General features: G+C 43.5%; 1 protein-coding gene and 1 non-coding gene across 3 annotated transcripts in view; both read left to right on the top strand.

Annotated features, from left to right (window-relative positions):
* The first annotated feature begins 862 nt into the window (after positions 1-862).
* Positions 863-19,229, top strand: part of ACSL1 (acyl-CoA synthetase long chain family member 1) — a 61,427-nt gene continuing 43,060 nt past the window's right edge. For both annotated transcript variants that reach the window (XM_024194282.2, XM_024194276.2), the window contains exons 1-2: positions 863-958; positions 15,510-15,738. In XM_024194282.2, the coding sequence (XP_024050050.1) occupies positions 15,544-15,738 (195 nt within the window). In that variant the 5' untranslated portion in view covers positions 863-958; positions 15,510-15,543. The remainder of the gene's footprint in view (positions 959-15,509; positions 15,739-19,229) is intronic.
* On the top strand, positions 7,330-7,523 carry LOC112103349. The gene has a single exon (XR_002907824.1). It is a non-coding gene; the product is annotated as a U2 spliceosomal RNA (small nuclear RNA).

Below are 19,229 nucleotides of genomic sequence, written 5' to 3'. Positions count from 1 at the left end.
GCCACTATCACATTTCTGTTCTTTCTGTGCAAATTTGACTGGATTTACAAAAATTCCTTTCTGCTCATTAAAGTGTGACCTGCTTCTGTATTTTTGGTATTATTTTCCAAGACATCTTCCTTTCCTAATATAAATATTAGTCTGTTTACTATACTAATGTAACATAGATTATACTGACCTAAAAGTGTCCATAAAGTTACAAAGGTGAGAGGGAAAGTGAATCACTGTTTGGGGGAAGTAGGGCGCTGTTAGTCATAGAAACAGACCTCCCCAGCTATGGTCCAGTTAGGAGCTGTGAAACCGTGAACCCAGATTTGTGGATATGATGTGTACTTGGGCAGAGGAGAAGAAACCTCAGAGACAGTTATGTATCTGGACTGATGACGAGTGACACTGGTTTGTCCCTTTTAGATCTCTTCACCCCGTTTCCCCGCCGTTGGAACAAGAGCCTTCTTTGCAACTCCCTGTTTCTGGAATAGCTTTTTGTCTGTCTCCTCCACCCTCCATTTTCAAAGCTCAGCTGCACATATGCATTCTCTCCCTCCCCATACCTCTTCCTTTTTCCTCTCTCGCTGCCAGTTAACTCTGGACCTGAGCAAACAGATCTTGGCCCATCTCTAACGCCGCCTGGAGTCCCGTTTAATTCCGGGAAGCACTGGGAGCTGGGCCCGGGAATGGAGCTGGGTCTTTGTGCCCCCCTCCGCCACCCGGCTCTCGCTGTTTACTTGCCTTCGGCCAGGCCCTGCTGCCTCGCTATTGGCCCGCGGCGGCTCGGCTACCCCGCAGCCCTAGCGCCCGCCGGCTCCGGGGGCAGAGAGGGGCGGGCGCGGCGCACGCGCACTACGCCGCTCCGGCGGCGGCTTGTGGGGGCGGCTTAAATAGGGCGGGCCGGGCGCCGGCGTTGCACTGTCAGTGTGGAGGGGGCTGGTCGTCAGCGCTGCAGCTGCTAGGCCGGGCGGTGAGTGAGCCAGGGGCGCCGCGGGCGCGTTGCTCCCTGTGGGGGTGTTTGGGGAGGGGGCTCCGCTCTGTGGGGCGAGCGAGCTGCCGCCTGGGCTCCTCCCGGGCCGCGGAGGCGCAATGGGGCGATGCTTGCTCCGTCCTCTGCCCTCCCGCAGCACGCCAGCCAGGGGCCGGCGGAGCCCCCGGGGCTGCGGTTGTTCTGCCTCCTGCCCGGGGCCTCTTGGGTGCTCCGCGGCTGACCGCTCTCGGTGACATGCCGCTGTCTGTGTCCAGCCCGCCGGGTGGCGGGAGGGGAGTGGGCTGTCCGGCACACCAGGAAGCTGGGGGTCTGGCAGGGGCCTCAGCCTGAAGCTGCTGTGGCTGATCAGATGGCTTGAAAGCCTTCTCTCCATTTCCGTGCGTTAGGGATGCGCCAATACGGGAGGCTAATGGGCTGGCAAAACCCTCCATCCCTGTGTCTCTGCGTGGTGACTGTGAAAACAGGCTCTGTACTCTTGGCTTCATGGATTCACTGCAGGACAGTTCATGTTGTGCTATGCACCACAAGAGCATGCACTCCACAAGCAAAACCTGCATTAGTGTGAACAAAAGAGCACAAGTCTTGTGGGAGGGGACTTGGGTCTAGTTTTCTAGAGCAGTATTTCTCAACAATTGGTTTGTGGACCAGTGCAAGTCCCTGGGATCTCCCTGACACAGTTCAGGAAGGCAGCAAGCCAGTCCCTGGTATCAAAAAGGTTGAGAAATGCTGTTCTAGAGGGTGAACTGCTGAACTTCTATAATAGAAGCTACAGATACACCTCTACCCTGATATAATGTGACATGATATAACATGGTAAAGCAGTGCTCTGGGGGGGTGGGGCTGCGCACTGTGGTGGATCAAACCAAGTTCGATATAACGCGGTTTCACCTATAACGCAGTAAGATTTTTTTGGCTCCCGAGGACAGCGTTATATTGAGGTAGAGATGTATAGGCCCAGGTGTGGTGGTGAGTTTAGTGAAAACTGCCTAGTGAGCCTGCTGAATTGGGATCTCAGAAGTCACAGCTAATTCAACAACCTCTGCTTAGTGCTAAGAAATGGTAGACTTGTACAGATCAGTGCTATGCTGTATTGTACTACTGGGGTTATAGTTATGTGAGACTTCCCTTGTTTATAGGTACACTAGAATTAACCCCCTAAGCGTTGTAACATTGTTACTTTTTAATATGTTACTGAAGTGTGCTCCTCAGACATCTGTGCCTCTTCAGTTAAGTAAAAACTGGACTGGCCAGTTTTGTTTCTCTGGGTCTTGTATACAACAACAGTGATACATGATCAGAGGTCCTATGCAGGGTTTCAAATCCAATCTGAGGCTGTTCTTGTGTTAAAGCTAAGGAAAGCATTAGACCTAAACCATGTAAACTGAAGTTCTTTTTCACCAGACTAAGTGGCATTTGTTTCTGCAGGTCTAGTTCTCCCTCTTTTCAATGACTGAATAGAAACTCTACTCCAAAGGGATGCTTTCAGGTCAAACTGGCTTGAAGTTTTATAATTAAAGCTGAAAGCTCTTAGACTAATGCCTTTCTTTGTTAAATGTTGGTTGAGAAAAACTGTGTAAACACATCTTTTTCTGAAGGGTCTATAGTCCAAATGTTGTGGTTACTGTAATGGTGGTTCTCAACATGTGGCCCAATTAGCACATAGCTGCAGCCCAACTGTGTGCTGAAGGCCATGGGCTGCCTGGTGGGCCCCGCAGGGTGTGGTGGGGTTGGGGTCATGGGCTGGCCCCACAGTGCGGAGTCCGGGGCTGCTGGCCCCACCGAGGGTCTGGTGGGGTCCAGTGTCCCTGCTGCAGGGCATGCCACCCAGGGCTCCACTCCTGGCCTCACTTTGTGGAGGGGTCTCTGGGCGGGAGGCGTTGGACATAGGAGTCGGTGGGGGAGCGGGGGCTGTGGTTTTCAACCTATAGCCCAGGTAACACATTGTGGGCTGCATATAGGTTGAAAGCCACTGCTCTAATGTATTAGAGCCAGAAAGTGAAACTGACTACTCTAATATCGGGGCCTGACTCTGATTCATCTTTAAGTTGATGTAACTCTCAGGACCTCTGTGTGCAAGCTAAAACAACTGATACCTTTATCATGCTATTTACTTTCTTAAATGTAACTAGATGCCTTTTTAAAATGGTTTTAATAACACTACCAATAATACAGCTAAGAATTTAACACTTGAACCAGAGTGTCCCTTATGTGTGATGTATGAACTTGTACAGTATTCATTATAAACAGTCAAAGGTACAGTCTCTTAATACAGAATAAGGAAAATTAGCTTTTTAAAGGCTTCATATTAAGTTGAAACCACTAGTTTTTAAACTCTACCCTTTTCAGAAATCTCTCATTATGGTTTATTAATTCTTAAGGGCTACTAAGTTTGGTTAATGTAGAATAACTTCTTGTAGGACTGTCCTTTTGTTTGTTTTTAAAGGACAAACAAAATATCTTCACATGTCAGTGTTCAACAAGAATGTGTAATCACAGCACTCAAAGCTGTATTTACTGAATTTCAAAGGAGAACCTATGGGCGATCACGCATATTTGGAGAATTGGGTCCAAAGGGGTGTCTGCAACATAGGCGTCTGGTGCAGGGTAGAGTCCAAGATGCAGTGGTTGGATCCTATGATAGGAAAGGTTAATGTCTAAAGTAACTGCCTTATCAAGCCCTATCTACTTTTCCATACCTAGTTTGGAAAACTGTTCGAAAATGGCTTTAGCAAGCTTTCCCCTGGCTTACACGGTTCAGGCAAAGCAGTCTCTAAACCTGTTCTTAACCAGTTAACTAATGTTAATATATTTGTAATCTGGCTGGGGGCATACTCTTGAAGTGGCTTGGCAAGAAATTTTGGACCCTGATATGCTTAAGGTTCCACAGGAGTGCATCAAGTACACAGGCACACTTAAAAAACCTCTCCTTGCAAACAATAATAGTACAGCAATAGAGGGTCCTGTGGCACCTTTAAGACTAACAGAAGTATTGGAGCATAAGCTTTCGTGGGTGAATGCCCACTTCATCAGACGCAACAGGACCCTCTGTTGCTTTTTACAGATTCAGACTAACGCGGTTACCCCTCTGATACTTAATAATAGTACAGGTTGTCCAAATAGCTTCTTTTAATGTTCCAATTAAGCATATAATGTGGCTCTGTCTAGAGCTGTGCTGTTTGCCTTGCAAGTGTCAACTGCCAGAGTTGTCATGACTTCTCACTCTCTGAAAAGCAGCACATGCTTATTCTCAATTAAGGAAACGTTCAGACTCTGTCTGGTTGGGGAAAAAATAAAGCTTACTATTTAATTAGTAACAGTAGGGGGCCATTTAGGGATCTGGGGCAAAAAAAAAAATCTGTCAGGGACCGTACTTGTCCTGCTGTGAAGGCAGGGGACTGGCCTCGATCACCTTTTAAAGTCCGTTCCAAATTTATAAAAAAAAAAAAAATTTAAAATTTAAAAAAAAAAAAAAAAAAGCACACACTCAAGAGTCTGAGCAAACAACGTGAATGAGTGTTCCTTGACAAGTGCAGTGAATAAACTAAATCTAAAAATGTTAAACTTGTGCATTTGGAACTTATTTTGCAACTATAAACCAACAAATGTTAGGTTGGATCTGGGTCATAAATTTCATAAAACACAAAACCCAGCAACTTTTTATCTGTCCTGGAAGCAAGATTGATATTACTGCAAAACAAAACTAGTCCTTCAAAAGGGAAGGAGTGAGATGACTTTCTAGTCATCTTAAGCAAATTTTCTGCTTTTGAATAAACTTAAAAATCTACCTATCTGGTTGCATCACAAGGTATGAATTACTAAATGGAAAAATTTCACTTTAAAACTCTGCTCCTAGGGAATGTGTGCTGTTATTGGGGGACACCTTCGTCTCCTTTGTAAACTACTTCCAGCATTGGAAAACCGCAAACTTTGCTGTGTGGATTTTGTTTCGGTTTTTTGGGATGGGTTGTGTGGGAATTGACGTGTTTCATATTATAAACTATTTGGAGTGTTTAATGACTACTATCCATGGCAATCTCATTAGGGTGTCCACTGATTGTTAGATAACTAATATCAAGAGTGTATGATAGTATTGGGCTAAAATCGGTGCTAGCACTTAATGGATTTTTCTGTCCCTGCTCATAAGTACACTTCAGTGAAGCATGTGGCTGGCTCTAGTAATTCTTCGCTAGTCTGTTTCTTAAACTTTATTTTCTCTACCTGTGTTCTACAAGCAAGCATTCTGGCCAATTAAGCTATATTGTTTGAGAATCTAGGTCCATGGGCCTCTGGCTGGCTGCTATGTTCTAATTTCTAAAATGTAGTCCAAACAAATGAAAAATTTTCTTGGTCTGTTGCATGTAACTGATTGCTATAGCTCCCACAAGCATGTTATGCAATCTCAAATGGGAGAGGAAGTGATATGCCCAGTTACGAATGGGAGAGGTGTTCCATGAGAATTTCCCTAAGACATGGTCCATGCTGTGGGAAAAACTTATGCCCTGCTGCACTGCCCTGATCACTTCTTTAGACTACTCCTCTAAGGCAGGGAGGGGAAGGGACTTGCAGTTTTCCAACCCAGCCTGACCTGTCAAAATTGGTTCACTTCACAACACTAAATACTATACCCTTAGTTGCTACATTAAACGATGGGTGTCAGTTTGTCTTCAAATGACAAGCGATGGTCCTTTTAATTGAAGTTTAAAAAAAAAAGCCTACTAGATGTGTGGTTCCCCCCCCGCCCATAAGCCACCTGTACTAGAGCTTGTCTATCCCTGAATGAAAATAGTTTCCTTACCAGAAAGCAAAAAAAATTATACTTGGAGCCAAGATACTCTTGGTGACTGATTTTCCCAATAGATTGATCACTTCTGATAGCTTAAGGCCCTGTTCTGTGAACACTTCCACACAGTCCTGTGGAGGAGAGAGAGAGAGGCTTGCAGGACAAAGCATTTAAGGACTGCAGCTCATGCAGAAAGAGCCTAAGTCCAGAACCCTTAACATAAGAATGGCCATGAGGGGTCAGACCAATGGTCCATCTAGCCCAGTATCCTGTCTTCTGACAGTGACTATTGCCAATGCCAGGTACTTTGGCGGAAATGAACAGAATGGGCAATTATTGAGTGATCATTCCCTCTTCTCCACGCCCAGCTTCTGACGGTCAGAGGCTAGGGACACCAAGAACATTGGGTTGCATCCTTGACCATCTTAGCTAATGTTTTTTTTTTTTTTTTTCTTAAATCACATTGCTCCCACAATAAAAGTTTTTGGCATCTGCATGTTAAGCTGTAGCAATAGATTAGTGGAAAGGAATTTCTTCTGGCTTAATGCAAACTACTTTTACACTTGTTGCAGGTGACTTAAAAGGAACTGCAGTATAGTGTCTTAGGGTTGTCTACACTGGCACTTTACAGTGCTGCAACTTTCTCGCTCAGGGGTGTGGGAAAAACACCTGTCCAAGCGCAGTACATTTCAGCGCTGTAAAATGCCAGTGTAGACAGTGCACCAGCACTGGGACCTATTCCCCTTGTAGAGGTGGGTTTGTTAATAGCTGGTGCCGCAACTACACAGCCGTGTTAAAGCGCTGTCGCAGCAGCGCTTTAACGTTGCTAGTGAAGACATGCCCTTAGTCCTGGGACAAGGGACTCATTGAGTTCTCTTTTACATAAAGAGGGAATTTGTAGACCTGATTCTTGTAATTCTATTCAAGGAGTGAGAGTAAGGGTTGTGAACCCAGTCACTTCCAATAAGGTACTTATTGAGCTCCTTGTTCTAATCTTGAATGCTTTAGCAGTATCTATTTATCTGTTGCATTGTGACTTTATTCTAAGGATTGGAGTTTAAATGCCTGGACGCTAGTTCCTTGTGACATGATCTAAATTGAACTTGCCTGACTCTTTCTTAACCTTTCTGAGATTGCGGGTGACTAAGTGTGAATAAGAAGCTAATACTTGCATTGTCTTTCTTTCATCATTCAGAAGGTATATGATGACTTTACATGCATACTGAGCAGGATTTTCCTGGAACTATCAGAATGAGTAAAATAACATGATTTTGTCAGTTATGCAGCTCATGACACCGGGAAAGTGCTTCTGTGTATGACCAGCAATAAGCTTCTGCAGAACGATGCCCATCTTGGGTGCTTTTTGTGAATGAACCTACTGCAAACAGAGAAGCTGGGGTGTTGCTGCACACTTCAGTAGAAAGTTGTAGGTGTGCTGATTCTAATTTGAATGATAGGCTTAAACCTAACTTCTGAGACAGCGCAAGCACTCACAATTAGCTTCCTACTGATTATGGAGGTGAGAACAATTGAGTGGTCCAATATATCCAGAAGTGGGTAGGTCTCAGTCTTTGCTTCTCGGCTCTTTGAGCTAGGATCAAGCGTAGTACCTGTTCTTATCAGTTTAAAGCAACTGGTTATAATAAGTTACACAATCTTAATATGTGGTGCTACCCAGCTTCACCTACAATAATCTAACTCTTAAAAGATGATTGGGAAGAGTCTTGTCATGTAGTGCTATACTGTCAGACTCGAGAACTTAATGTTCAATTCAGCATGCCCTCAAGTTACCTTTTGGACACTATTCTGACTCTAAAATACAGCTGCTGTTCCCATTAACTTCTAAAGGAATTAGCCATACATTTGAGGGCAGAAATGAGTGCCCACCTAGAATGTACTTCCTAGATGTGCTGCTGTATAAAGACTGCTGAGAAATGCTCTAATGCTCAATGTGCTTGCCATTTGCAGGGTAGAAAGAGAAAATTATCTTAAGCGCTTGATCAAATTCATTCTGCTGCAAGGGCAGGTTATAGACTTTATTAGGAACACTCAGGGCTTGTCTACACTTTCCAGAGGATTGACACTGTGGCGATCAATGCATCAGTGTTCAATTTAGCAGGTCTAGTGAAGACCCGCTAAATTGACCGCCGATCGCTCTCCCGTCGACTCCTGTACTCTACCAGATCAAGAAGAGTAAGGGGAGTCTATCAGAGTCTTTTCCTTCGACATCGTGCAGTGTGGACCCTGCAGTAAGTAGATCTAAGCTACATCAGTTTGAGTTACACTATTCGCGTAACTCAAATTGCGTAGCTTAGATTGACTTTTCCATTTAGTGTAGACAAGGCCTCGGAAGGCCATATGAGACTGACGGACCAGATTTTCAGGTACAGTGTAGCAACCCTAGATCACTAGAAGAATCTGGCTGTAGAATCAGTATAACTAGTCTTGGGAAATTTACAGTAGCACAATGGGTTTCAACCCTTTTTCATTTGCAGACCCCTAAAATTTTTCAAATGGAGGTGCCAGACCCTTTTGGAAATTCAACCTCTGGTCTGTGGACCCTGATCATAGCATTCTTGGACTGAAAACTGACTGAACAGAATTCAACTAACAAGTTCGGCCCTGCATTTGACACACTGTGAGAAGGTGCTAAACTGTGGGCTTCTATGATAACTATAACACTTCTGGGTTTTGACCTGTAGGTGGGGGTACTCACATACTTTGGATTGATCAGAAAAACAGAATGCCCTTTTCTGGGATTTGAAACTTTATTTTCTATGCCCTGGAACTGAAAGCTCTTTCTGTCTCTCTGCCTCTCACCTTTTGGTCCACAGACTGAAAACAGCTGCACTAGCTCTAATGGCATGGAGCAGTACAGCAGCTTCTATGCCTTCTGCTTTCCCTGTTGCTTGTGTGAGGGTGGCTGGGCTTCCTTTAGCTCTTGTTGCTGTTTTTTGTTTAAGCCCTTCGAGGCCATGGGCTACCAATGTAAGCTGATCAGCCTTTACTAGGTGTATGTCTAAACTATGAAGACTATACCAGCATAGCTACGTTGCTGGAGCTATGGCTGGCAGCATCCTGTAGAAGACAGCCTACGGCAATGGAGGGGGTTTTCCTGTTGGTGTAGGAACACCACCTTTCCAAACAGCAGTAGCTATGTGGATGGAAGCACCCTTCCATTGGCATAGGTGCATCTACACTGGGGGCTAGGTTGGTATAGCTATGTCAAATGGTGTGGATTTTTCACACACCTGACTAATGTAGCTATGTTAGCTAGTAACTTCTCTGTATAGACCAGACCTCTGCCTGGGTGGGAGGAGAAGTTCAGGAAAACCTGCTTTCATAAGTGCTAGATAAATTACCTAGACTAAACTTAAATCTGTCTGCTTCATATTAGAAGGACCATCTCTCAAGTGGGTATCCGTTTCTGCAGCAGCACCCTCTCCTGTGCTGTGGTTTCATACTTGGCTGGAATGAGGTTCTAGACTGGGTCTCTTCCCCATTCAGGCTTTTAGACTTGGGTACTACAAGAAGATCCCCTGGTAATTATGTACAGCAACATGCAGCAGTAAAAGGGGAGGAAATTCTAATGAATTGATGGCAATCCAGGTGCCTCGCAGTACACTTAATGTAATAGGAATGGCCCACTCGGACATAAGCATAGTCTGGTAACTTTGAGGGCTCGGGCCACTTTCCAAATGATGGGAGAGGGGAAATCTTAGCAGATGTCACTCATTTTGTAGGAGGCAGCAATGGCAATCAAACTAGAGCAAGTTTCCATAGTACTAGTCACTGAAACTTTCTTTAGTGCGAGACTCTCTCAACCCCTTTGCTAGCTGTCTTGCTAAATCTAAATGTTTGGCTATGTGTACACTACAGATTACATTGGTGTAAGTTATGTCGCTCAGGTGTGAATAAGCCACTCCCCCCTCCCACGAGTGACATAAGTGTCAGTGTGTATATCACTGTCAGTGGGAGAGCTTCTCCCACCAACATAGCTGCCCCTGCTAGCAGGAGCTGGAGTAACAAAGTCAACAGGAGAGAGCTCCCCCATCAGCTGAGTGTCTGCACTAGCAGCACTACAGTGGTGCAGCTGTGCTACTGTAAGCTCTCATAATGTAGCCATGGCCTTTGGGTGGAGAGAGAAACTATTGGTTCTTGGATTTTTTCTCTGCAATAGAGAAGCTGACTGCTACTCTCCTGTTTTCTTCCGTTGCACTCGAATGATGTCTGGTTACTGATAGACAATAGGGGAGCTTTTAGCCCTCTGTAAATAGATGATTGTACACCATGAGTGGGAGGAGCAATGAATAGCAGTATCTTGCCAATTTGGCTTACTGCCTCAAATGATACTGTCCTTGCTGTAAAGATCAGTCTTGTATGCTGTGCTCGTTACTTATGTGTCAGAAGGGAGCTTTGCCTGGGTGGCACAAAAGATTTTAACAGAACTGATATGAAGAGCTCAGAAGGACACTTTCCCAAATGGAAAGTCAACTCTGCATGTCAGTATTTGGAAATTGATGCTGTTTGTCTAAAGTTAGGTATATTACTGAGTCTCTCTTTAAAAAGAGTAACATGAGAAAAGATCTAACCTCTTTTCTTTCTGCCAAAAACCCACTGCAAAACTAGCTGCTAATCTTGGTCAGGGTACAGTAAAAACTTCTTAATACTGGCTACTTCATGCAAGAGAGTTTAAAGTTTTTCATATATAATCTGTCTCCTGGCGCATCTCTACATACTCATCAGTTTGAGCATCACAAGCTCTTATGCTCCAGGGAGTGAGAATCTGCTTCCTTTAGGGCAGAGGTTATCAATCTTTTTCTTTCTGACGTCCACACAACATGCTATAAAAACTCCATGGCCCACCTGTGCCACAATAACTGATTTTCTGCATATAAAAGCCAGGGCTGGAGTTAGGGGATATCAAGCAGGGCAATTACCTGGGCCCCCATGCCACAGGGGGCCTCCACAAAACTACATTGCTACAGGCTTCAGCTTTAGCCCCAGGTGGTGAGGCTCAGGGACCTGGGCTTCAGCCCCATGTGGTGGTGCTTTGGCTTTCTGCCCTGGGCCCTAGTGAGTTTAATGCTGGCCCTCCTTGGAGGCCCACCTGAAACCTGCTCGAGGCCCCCTACAGGGCCCTGGACCCCTGGTTGAGAATCACTGCATTAGGGTGTATTGCTATGCCTTCCATCCTATAAGGAATGATGCTGCCCGCTACTCTTGTCATGTCTGATGGGTGTCCTGCATGTCACATTACATTCTCTACAATTCAGATAGTATCAGGATAACAAGCAAACATAGGTCTCCAGCTTGCTAAAAGAGCGGTACTACTAAATGAGTCACCTGGTCTTGCTGACTTTCCAGCACAATTTAACCTTGATAGCAGTGTGCTAGACCTGCCGATGACCAATAGATAGGCGCTCTCATCTCTAAGCAAACAAATGAAGGTTTGAGGCTGGCGTGCAACAAAAGCAAATGATCAGCCAGCTTTTGCCTTGCCTGTTTAAGGGCTGGAAAAAAATTGAATAGAGTTCTTAAGGAGGGATTTGGAGATGAGGATCAGGCCTGCCCTGTTAGGGATGGGTGTGGGGTCCAGACATGAGTGGATTGTATGGAAGGTGTCACAATAAAAGGGGGGAGACCTGCATCTTATGGAGATGCTGACTTGCTCATCTCAATGAGCCTAAGTTTGGCTGACATAGGGCCTTGAAGAAAAGGGCCAGGAGCTAAAGGATATGTCTACACTGGGGGGTGGGGGTGGGGTAGGGAGACCTTTCAGCAGCGAGTTTCTGTGCCCAGGCCAACTAAGTTGGACTCATAGGCCTTGCGTTATGGGGCTAAAAATAGAAGTGTAGATGTTCCCCCTTGGGTGGAGCCGGGGCTCTGAGGCCTCCGCCACACCCCCTTGCTGAGTTTCAGTGCTCAGGCTGAGTCAGTTGACCCAGGCTCTGAGAGTGTGTGTGTGTGTGTGTGTGTGTGTGTGTGTGTGTGTGTGTACACGCACCCTTAATTTGCCTCTGCAGTGAAGACAAGGCAATCAAAGAGCTGCTGGCCATTGTCAGAATGAAGTAGGTGGGAGGTACTGCATCCTCCTGTTTCACTTAGTTTTTGGCATTTGTGAATTATACACTGGTCAATCTGTTCTTCCTATGCCTCTGTGGCCTTACCTTCATTACAAAAGGCATTCAATAGGATTTTACCTCTAGCTAGTTCCTGAGTAAAGACAAAGCAGTTGGGTGACCTCTTGTGTGAGAACTACAATATTTTTTAGTGAAAACAAGGCCACCAGAACATAGCAAGAATGCTTGGCATACCAGTAAAGCTAATCATATTTATTATGGACTCCTTCAAAGCCATTTTACAGCCTTTGCTTACGTTTAGTCAATTTATAATCTTACGGTAGGTCACATTGCAAACAAACAGCAGTTAAAAATAAAACTTGGGCTTTCTTGCCCCCAATTCTCTGCTTTAACTCCTTGACTGTACTATAACTCCTGTACATAAATGGGCTATAAATATTTACACTAGATAGCTTAGTAATAATACATTTAGTTCTAATATCTCTAGAGTTCATTATAGATGGGAAATTCTTCAACAATTACACTATCCTTGAAGACCAGCATCTAAACAAAAACTCATTATGTTAAGGGTACATGTAGGACACTTCATGGCTATTTTAAGACCAAAAGCTGCTCAAATTGCCCCCTGTCAAATAGGCAAAATGCTAATTACTACATTTTAAATTTGTGTTTAACTCTTCAAGTGTGGCACCTATGTAGGAGGAAAGACTAATGCCCCATAGGAGGACAGTGCTATGAAGCTAGAAAAACTAGCAATAAGGCACATTGTGTAGTGGAGCTTGCTATCTAAATTTGGCTTTTTAAATTGAGGGCTTTGTTTACCAAACTTTCACTACTGTGTTCTCAGCTGTTCATTCTGACCTACCCTTGATCTAAAATATATGCCATATTGAACATCAATAAGTTTTTAATGCTGCACAAAATAAACTGCTCTCCAGTTCTGTAGAGCATAACTTAAAGCAATGAGGGTGCTTCATCAACTATTCTGACTTACTAATTCATTTCACCGATGGAGTAAATGGAACATATCCAGGAATTCCCTCAAGAATACAGGTTAAGGATCTTGCATTTCTCTGTACTAAATAGCACCTAGAAGCCATAACTGAGATAAAGGCCCTATTAGTAAGACAATCCCATGCCCTGCATTTATGGCCTAAAAAACAAGACAAAGTATGAAAAGAAGGCATGTGTTCTCACTCCATAGGTGAGGAAACAAGCTAAGTGACTTCCCATAAGTCAGTCCTTCCAGAACCAGGAATTGAACTAAGCCCTAGTCCAGTGCCCTAATTGCAAGTCCATCCTTCTCGGCTCTCCTAGTGGTATTGTGAAACCCTGAACTATTTCTATGACTTTTTGCAATCTCTGGCAGCCTAATTCTTCTCCAAACACTTGTGTAGACATCTTGTGAGCTAGACTGCTCTCCTGTTGCCTAGTTGAGTAACTCATTGCAGTAACAGATTTCAACAGACTGTAAACTGGGACCATTCTGTAGCAGTAACATCTTAATTTTAAAGGGAACCACATCTTGCTAGCATACAACTGACTAGCATCCTGAATTTAAGTGTAGTTTTCATATGTCTATTTTTATACTAGTAAACACTGTGACAGACCCAGACCAGTGGGGTACAGGAGTCTGGTAGAGGGCAAATATACTCGTCACTGGATGAGTAGTTTTCTGTTCCCTGAGTGACCAGAGCAGGGGCTGCATTAGAGTAATCAGGAACCTGCTAGAACCAGTTAAGGCAGGCAGGCTAATTAGGACACCTGGAGCCAATTAAGAAGAAGTTGCTAGAATCAATTAAAGCAGGCTAATCAGGGCACCTGAGTTTTTTAAAAGGCGCTAACTTCAGTTTGTGGTGCGAGTGTGAGGAGCTGGGAGCAAGAGGCGCAAGGAGAGTGAGAGGGTGTGCTGCTGGAGGACTGAGGAGCACAAGCGTTATCAGACACCAGGAGGAAGGTCCTGTGGTGAGAATAAGGAAGGTGTTTGGAGGAGGCCATGGGGAAGTAGCCCAGGGAGTTACAGGAGGCACTATAGACAGCTGCAGTCCACAGGGCCCTGGGCTGGAACCCGGAGTAGAGGGCGGGCCCGGGTTCCCCCCAAACCTCCCAAGTGACCTGGACTGTGGGTTCTTCCAGAGGGGAAGGTCTCTGGGCTGTTCCCCAACCCACATGGTGAATCTCTGAGGCAAGAAAATCCGCTAATAAGCACAGGACCCACCAAGATGGAGGAGGAACTTTGTCACAACACCTACTTTATTTGGTGTTCAGTCTTTTTACAACATACTATGTAAACACATTTGGTGTAAATATTCTTTAGTTTTGCTTTGATCTAACTTCATAATATGCAATAAAGTTTAACAGCTTTAAGCATCTGGGTAAATAACTACCAGCTTCCAAAAACAGTATTTGTTCCACGACATCCTTCTTTTTTTTTTTTTTTTTTTTTCTTTTCTTTTCCTCTAAAAGCCTATTGTGACTCTTCCTCTTGTGGTAGGAGGCGTGAGCTGGAAACAGGCATTTATGAATGTCACTGCCAGTTGTGAGTTTCTGAGACAAACATTGTGTTCTTGCTTGTTGCCCTTTTGTGCAGTGGTGTGATTTCAGACTCTCCTGCCATTGGCCTGCCCTCCCTCCCCGAATGGCTTGTCTGCTAGTTACCTTTAGCCTAGTGGGCAGGAGCTGTAGGGCTCAGCATGTGACTAATGGCCTGAGAGACCTTGGCTGAGAGGAAAGCACCAGCTGAGCTGACAGCAACACTCCCCCCCGCCCCCCCCCCTTCTCCCCCCCCCCCCCCCCATGGTCTGTTCTTGCTGCAGTATGTTGTCAGTCAGTATTTGAAGACGGAGAGAGACAGAGAAGGCTCTCCAGTGCTTTCTCCTGTACATAAGCAGCAGATAAAATCCACTTCCTATGCTTATTTACATTGCCTTGTACTACTACGTAAAACCTTGAAATGTCATTTTGTCCTGCTGTGTGAACAAAGATACACTGATGTCATGATGGGAAATGGGATGCCTCTAACATATCTGGTGGCTCTTCATAGGTCAGTTGTGACGACAACTCACTTCAATTAGCTATGGAAAGTTCAGCATAAAGGCTTATCTTGCTGGACTTGCAAGGTGGAAAATGTTCCTGTTGCTGTGCTACCATGGCATTATGGTGCTTTGCCACTAACATTCTGGCATTCTAAGGCATAATGTTCAAATGTAGGCAAAAAACAAAGCAAGCGAATGCCGCCACTTCTGGTTTCTTGACGTAACCCCCAGGTTAGATTCCTAATGTCGCTGAAGCAGTCTTACAACATAGCTATTTTGTAGATAATTATTTCTTATGTGCCAAAGGCACAATCTACTATAAACAACTCTCCTTTTGAGAGGTAAAGTAGCAGTTTGGTTAAAATGCAGCACATGCCAACAATTGGCTTAGAATTAGGATATTTTAGAGCTCTGATCCATCTACTTTTTTATTTAATAAACTGGTCATCATATTATCCAGAACTGTTATTGGATTGACTAATAGTTGCTTACCTGAAATTACTGATTTAGTGCTGAGAAAGGTATTGTTCAGTAACTGAAATTGTAAGACAAAGTGTATATCCCTTTCTGTTGGGAAGGGGCAAGTGGAAAGGGATTATCATATTATGTAAAAGTATTTCTCATATCAACAGCTGCCAGCATAAGGAACAACTGCAACCAACCGCGATGCAAGCACATGAATTGTTTAGACATCTGCGAATGCCAGAACTTGATGATTTCAGACAGTATATACGCACACTTCCAACCAACACATTGATGGGGTTTGGTGCATTTGCAGCTCTTACAACATACTGGTATGCAACAAGACCCAAAGCCCTGAAACCACCATGCGACCTATCCATGCAGTCTGTGGAAGTAGAGGTAAGTGCATTTCTGTCTAGCCATGCCTATAGCAGGCAGCTTTAAAACCTGGGGGTACTTTCAGTGGGAAGGATGACGAACCTCTGTGTGGAGTATCTCCCTGGAAAGTGCTCTCTTCCTGCATGGGGAAACTTTTTACATGAAGCAACTTCTTTAGGCTTCTGAATTCTTTCCACTCTTAGTAGAATATCTTGTTCCTTGATGTTAATTGATATTAGGCTTCATTCTAAATTATTTCCCTAATATTTTTGTTTAATGATTAGCACAAAAGCTCTGTCAGAACAGATCAACATGAAACCACTTTTCTCCCTTAACCACCCGGTTAAGCTGATGTCCGTCTAAATAACTAGTGTTCTTGGTCGATCAGGATTCAGTTGCAATAGGTCTCTTCTCCAGGTTAGTGCTGTGTAAGTATATAGACCAAATGCTTGAGTATTCCTGCTGTTGCAGTTAGCTTTTTACTGGCTTTCAGCAAATGGCAGACTTGTCATCTTACATCATTTTCCAACTGTTAAAACTATCTGTTTTTTTTTTTTTTTTTTTTTTTTTTTTAAATTTTAAATGTTTTTTTTTTTTTTTTTTTTTCCTTAAGTTGGTCAATAATAAAAGATGTGTTCTGGGCTTCATGGCAAGACTACCTGGTATAGGTGTGCTCTTAAAGCTCTGAATTAACTGTCAGGTGTACCTTTTATATGTGCACAAGTCAGCAACCTGTTAAAACATTTGCCTGGATTTTGTTCTGTGGTGCTAGATAATGCATGCTGTTGGCAAGGGGCAGGAGTACTAGCAAACTGTGTCCTAGCTCAGTATTGCTTTCTTAGTAATGGATAAAGATTCTCATCCACAATTCAGGTGTGGACAAGAATATCAGACTGGGTTAACTAGTTAAACTTCAGCATTTGGTATGCATCAACTGAGTATGTGGATAGAATTGTTTAAGCAGTGGCTATAATAGGGGGCTTTCTGTAGCTGAGCTAAGAAGGCTTTAGACCGAGATGGCAATTAGCATTCTAGAAGGATATTTCCAGTCTCTCCTCCCCAATCTTGGTTATAGACTTCTCAGTCCCAGGAACTTCTTGGGGGAGGTTGCTGGTGAACTGTAGGGATACACTGGTGGTAGTTCCTCCTTCCTTGTCTCTTATAGAAAAACCCAGGATTCAACTGCCAGAATAGTGGAGAGTCAGTGAGTCTGAACTTCCCTTGATAGCCAAGAGACAGTCAATACTGTTGAACTGTAAAAACACTCAAAATATATTAACAGCAAATGCTAAGTCTCCTATTCTAACTTGACTTGTCTGTCCATAACTAGTCATGGTCTACTAGATGAAGTTGACCTATGAATACTAACATGGAATCCTGTTAATACAAGTTACCTTTAACTTAGTAACTTGTCTTAAATTTCATAAAACTGAAGTAAGAGCAGTTAGTAACTAAACTAACACAAACTAATGTATAAAGTTGCTAAAACAAGAGTTTACTTGCTGTAAAAGTTGTAAGAAAGCAAACTTCAGCCTGAAAGATGGACATCTTGTCTGCAATATTCCTGAGTGTGTTCAAAAAAAATCATCCTCTTGGATTTTGTTGGCTGGCTTCTCCATTCAAAAGGAACTACAATGGCCCAGTAAAAGTAACAAAACAAGTCTTTATGTTCAAGAGAAGCATCAATAGCATGAATTAAAAACAAGAACCATTTTCTACTGGTAGGTATCTCTAATGTACCCATTGCACTAGTATGAAACTAGTAATATGTACTCCTATACCGGGAGTAGTAGTCAAAGCAGGAGTATTAATGTACTTTGTCAGTGACGTAACTTCACAATTTAACTTAGTGGTGAAACACAATTTGTCACAAGTGGCAAAATCCCACCACCTGCTTTCAGCACTAGTTAGTGGTGGCTGTCCTGCTTGATAAAGCTCTAAAAGCTGGAACTGGAAGAAGTGGTGTAGAGCAGTGGCTCTCAACCTTTCCAGACCACTGTACCCCTTTCAGGAGTCTGATTTGTCTTGTGTACCTCCAAGTTTCACCTCACTTAAAGACCACTTGCTTACAAAATCAGACATAAAAGCACAAAAGTGTCACAGCACACATTACTGAAATTGCTCACTGTCTTATAATTATATGGTAAAAATGAATCAATTGGAATATAAATATTGTACTTGCATTTCAGTGCATAGTTATATAGAGCAGTATAAACAAGTCATTGTATGAAATTTTAGTTTGCACTGACTTCACTAGTGCATTTTATGTAGCCGGTTATAAAAGCAGACAAAATCTAGATGAGTTGATGTACACCCCCCCCCCCCCCCCCCCCCCCTGCACACCCGCAGGGGTACATGTACCACTGGTGTAGAGCAGTGGTATGCAGCAAGCTATTCTGGTAGCTGAGCAAAGAGCCAATGTCTCCAAGTATAGGCTCTCACTGCCAGTCCTGTAACAACTGGAAAGCTCTCACCCTTTCGGGATTTTAATTGTCACTGGTTCCTTGGACAAACAGGACCCTCTTGACAGTGGTCTGGAACTTAATAAAGCAAGTCCTAGACCATGGACAAATACATAAAATGCAGTCTCTGATCAACTTCCTTATTGGTTCTCGAGCATAATCTAAATTGGCTCCCATCTCAAATGGATTCTATAGTTGGAATCATGAGTCCATAATATTATAACCCTTTAAACAACCCCAGTATAGGAACACTGAGATCTGTATTGTACTGACTAATGACAGATTTGCTGGATCACAAATAAAGTAGGACTGCACTGGAATGACTCAGTAAAAATTAATCTAACAAATTACAATAGTGATTGAAGAAATTTCATTTTGGAGGACTCATTGGAAACATACAAAACTTGTGAATTGCCAAGTAAACTGTGTAAGTCAATATTCTTAATTTTATCCAAAAGACCTTAGCGCAGTGCCATGAGACTAGGCTGTTGTAGTCAAGTAAATGACAATGATAGGAAACTATGTCTTAGAAGTAAATTCCAAGTATTCTGTAGTAAAGTTTGTGAAACTAGCATTCTAGTAATAGTAACATGAAATCTCTCATTACAGTATTTCAAAATCTCAGCCGAGAAAGGGGTAGAGTTAGCAGTTTTGTGGACCACTTGGCTTCTGGATTAGTTAGGTGAAGTTCTAGTGACCTCTAGAGTTATAGCTGAAACTTTCAATGGTTGGTCTGCGTGTGGTGCACTCTTTTTAATCCAAGTGATCACAATACATAGCACAGTGATTACCTTAACTTCACTTAACCTAAATCTTGATTTATAAAAATAACCCAGACAAAACTAATCTTATCCAGTCTAGCCTGAAAATCAGGAGTTTACATGCATTTCTTGCACAGGCATTCTGCCTCTAAAGAACAGTCAGGGTAATTATAGGTATTACAATAACTATTCACAAGTAGTTTGAGTGGTGAAGTTGCCAAATTCTAAGTGCTAGAGCCAGGGCCGGCTCTGGCTTTTTTGCCGCCCCAGGCAAAAAAGCCTCCGGCCG

This window comes from Terrapene carolina, unplaced genomic scaffold, assembly GCF_002925995.2.
Source record: "Terrapene carolina triunguis isolate 2854851 unplaced genomic scaffold, T_m_triunguis-2.0 Scaffold66, whole genome shotgun sequence".
NCBI classification, from domain to species: Eukaryota; Metazoa; Chordata; order Testudines; family Emydidae; genus Terrapene; species Terrapene triunguis.
This window is presented reverse-complemented; position numbering and strand designations above follow the sequence as displayed.